Source organism: Pygoscelis adeliae, unplaced genomic scaffold, assembly GCF_000699105.1.
Source record: "Pygoscelis adeliae isolate BGI_AS28 unplaced genomic scaffold, ASM69910v1 Scaffold760, whole genome shotgun sequence".
Taxonomy (NCBI): domain Eukaryota; kingdom Metazoa; phylum Chordata; class Aves; order Sphenisciformes; family Spheniscidae; genus Pygoscelis; species Pygoscelis adeliae.
In genome coordinates this window covers 174,689-177,333 of record NW_008823868.1, presented here as the reverse complement: position 1 = coordinate 177,333, position 2,645 = coordinate 174,689, and the positions used below count along the sequence as shown (strand labels likewise).

The window sequence follows — 2,645 nt, the reverse complement described above, 5'->3', positions numbered from 1 at the left end:
AGAGCGCGCACAGACCTCCGCGCCCTCCTGCCTGCCCAGGACACCCCCCCCACCCCCAGGAGCCCAGAGACTCTGTTGTGGACCACTGCCTTAAAACGCGCTGGCAAGCGCGCGCGTGCGTGCGTGTAGAGAGATTCGGACTGTGGCCAAATTCAGGCAGGCTGCACCCAGGCAGCGCTTGCCCGGGCCAACCCTGAGGCGTAGGTGCCTCTAGCGGTGCTGAATTTGTGCCACAGACGGCCAGTAAGGGGGGGGAAAATTCTACAGAGCGAGTGCAAGATTTTAAGTGGTGCTGAGCACCTCGTAATCCCACCGAAATCCATGGAGAAAGGGTCGGTGCGTCAGCCCGTGCTTTAGGAGAAAGTCCAGGAGAGGGGAAACTAGGAACTGCCACAGGTTGGTTATCCTGAGCTGCAGCACAGCCGAATCCGTTCGCTCCCGAGCGCTCCCTCCCCGGGGCCCAGAGTTACAGCGGGGAACAGCAGGTAAAGGCGCGTGCGGAACTCTGCCCCGCAGGAGGGGGACGGGGACGGTTACCGCAGGCTGTCGCTGCAGACTCCAGTACTCTGTAACCTACTGTCTGTGTAAGAACAATGAATGTTAACACGGTAAATTATTACTACATTAAAAAAGGACCACAAAACACGCTCTTCAGCTGCCACCTGTTCATTGCCAAGAGGGGAGGTGCCGGGCGAGCACCCCCAGCACCGGATGGACGCGGCCGGGGACCCGCTTGCCGGGAAGAGGTAGTTACAGCGGCCGCGGGAGTCCCGGCAAGCAGCTCCTCCAAAAGGGAGCCAGCAAGGCTGCGAACTAAGAAACAGGGAGCAGCACCAAATCACTGCATAATATACACACTTTATTTATGAATTTGTATGTATACAGACTTTCTATACACACATTACCTATATAATAAAAATGTACATGTGTATACATGGTCGTATAAATATAGAACTGTAGAAATCTTAGAACTGATCCTGTCTATTCACAGCAACTCCTCCCGGGGGACCGCTTTGTTCGGGTAGCCGTCATTTGAGACTTGGACAAAAGGGGCAAGTGTCATTTGTGTTGGTTTGTGCCCAGAATTTGATGCACTGGAAGAGAGAGAATTAGTCAAGAGCCACTGGCACAACTCAAAGGCGCTGTGAACAGCGTGGCATTACTTTTCCAGATCGGTGCCGGCAAGGGCGCTCATTTTAAGGGATGGTCTCTTTTGCTCCTTAGAGACAGCCTCCATCAAAAGGTCGCCAGGTGGAGGGAGCCCTCTTCAACCTAGCAGCATCATCAGCCCCTCCTCAATACATGGTTTTCCATTTCCTCGGCAGTTGCTGGAGGCCCCAGAGCCACTGGGATGAGGGCTTTGCCTACACAGGTGAACCACTGCCAGCACTGCGGGATGAGAAAGTCTCCTCCTCTTCCCAAGAGCTCCTGCGCACGGACCCACGGTGCCCAGACACCTGGGCGACGGTGGCAGCTCTCTCCATCGCCCTGTATTCTAGATCCTCCCAGACCGTCCTGCTCCAGGAAGGCAAAAGGCCAGGATCTAACCCTCCTAGCAACGAGCACAGGCTCGGGGGCAGGAACCAGGACAGCCTGTTCCTAAAGCCGCCACCAAAAGGCCACTCGGGGTGGCCCAGCTAAGGGGGGGGGGGGGGGATGACGGGACGCAGAGAAGTTGTTTACTGATCGCACCCCTCTCCTGGCAAGATCTCGGGACAACAGGGACTCGCTACACGTGCCCAGGGCCCCCGGAAGGGAATCGGCACCAGGAACGGCTACGAGGAACCCAAGAGCGGCGCGCAGCAGGGAAGCACACTCACCTCCTTGTGCAGCACGTGCGAGCAGGCCATGGGGTGAAGGTCACCAGGCTGCACAAGCTTCTGGCACATTAGACACAGCTTACAGGCAGCCGGGGTCTGGGACGGGCAGCGAGGGAACAGAAAGGAGACAGGCACGGAAGTCAGAGACCCCAGCTCAGATCACGTATCCCACATTCCAGCTACTGGTCCTGCCAGCTGCAGCCAGGGCCAGCAGTTTCACCAATTCCTCCCTCTGCACACAGCCATCACACGACGTTAGAGGCTCTGACCCCTCTCTTGTGGCCGTTGCCCTCTTCCCCGACGCGAAGCACAACGGATCCATGCCCCTAACCCTTCCCTTCTACCTCACCGGCCCGAGCAGCTGCGTGAGGAGAGAGGTCCCAGCTTCGCTGGCTCATCCTTTCGGCCACCTCTCAAAGGGCTCCCTCCCTCCGCGTTCCCCGGGGATGGCGAAGCGCTCCAGGCAAGCCAAAAAGTCTTACGTGTGACGCTGTTCCGGGGTAAGCCACCTGGGCCGGGGGCAGGAACATGGGCGTGCTGATCTGAGGCAGCGGAGCAGAGAACATGGGGGCCCTGATTCGACCGAGAGGCTGCGGCGAGGCAAACAAGGCGCATCAGAAAAGCCCGGAAGGAAAGGACAGCCCAGTTACCCCAAGCCACCTCGGGGGAAAAAGGGCTCCCGAGAGTTACGCCGCCGTCGGCAGGAAGGGGAACCCCGGGGACACGCCTGACGCACAGCCCAAGCCCGAGCTCTGTGCGGTCCCGGCAGCGGGCCCCGTGCGGCTCAGTCTGCAGGGAACCAGGGAGCAGGCGCGGCTTCTCACC

At 58.9% G+C, this 2,645-nt stretch overlaps 1 protein-coding gene across 1 annotated transcript in view; it reads right to left on the bottom strand.

Annotated features, from left to right (window-relative positions):
* Window positions 1-841: 841 nt before the first annotated feature.
* RNF214 (ring finger protein 214) overlaps window positions 842-2,645 on the bottom strand; it is an 8,915-nt gene continuing 7,111 nt past the window's right edge. Inside the window, 3 exon segments of the mRNA XM_009333023.1 lie at window positions 842-1,094; window positions 1,821-1,916; window positions 2,303-2,410. Of these exon segments, the coding sequence (XP_009331298.1) occupies window positions 1,029-1,094; window positions 1,821-1,916; window positions 2,303-2,410 (270 nt within the window). The 3' untranslated portion in view covers window positions 842-1,028.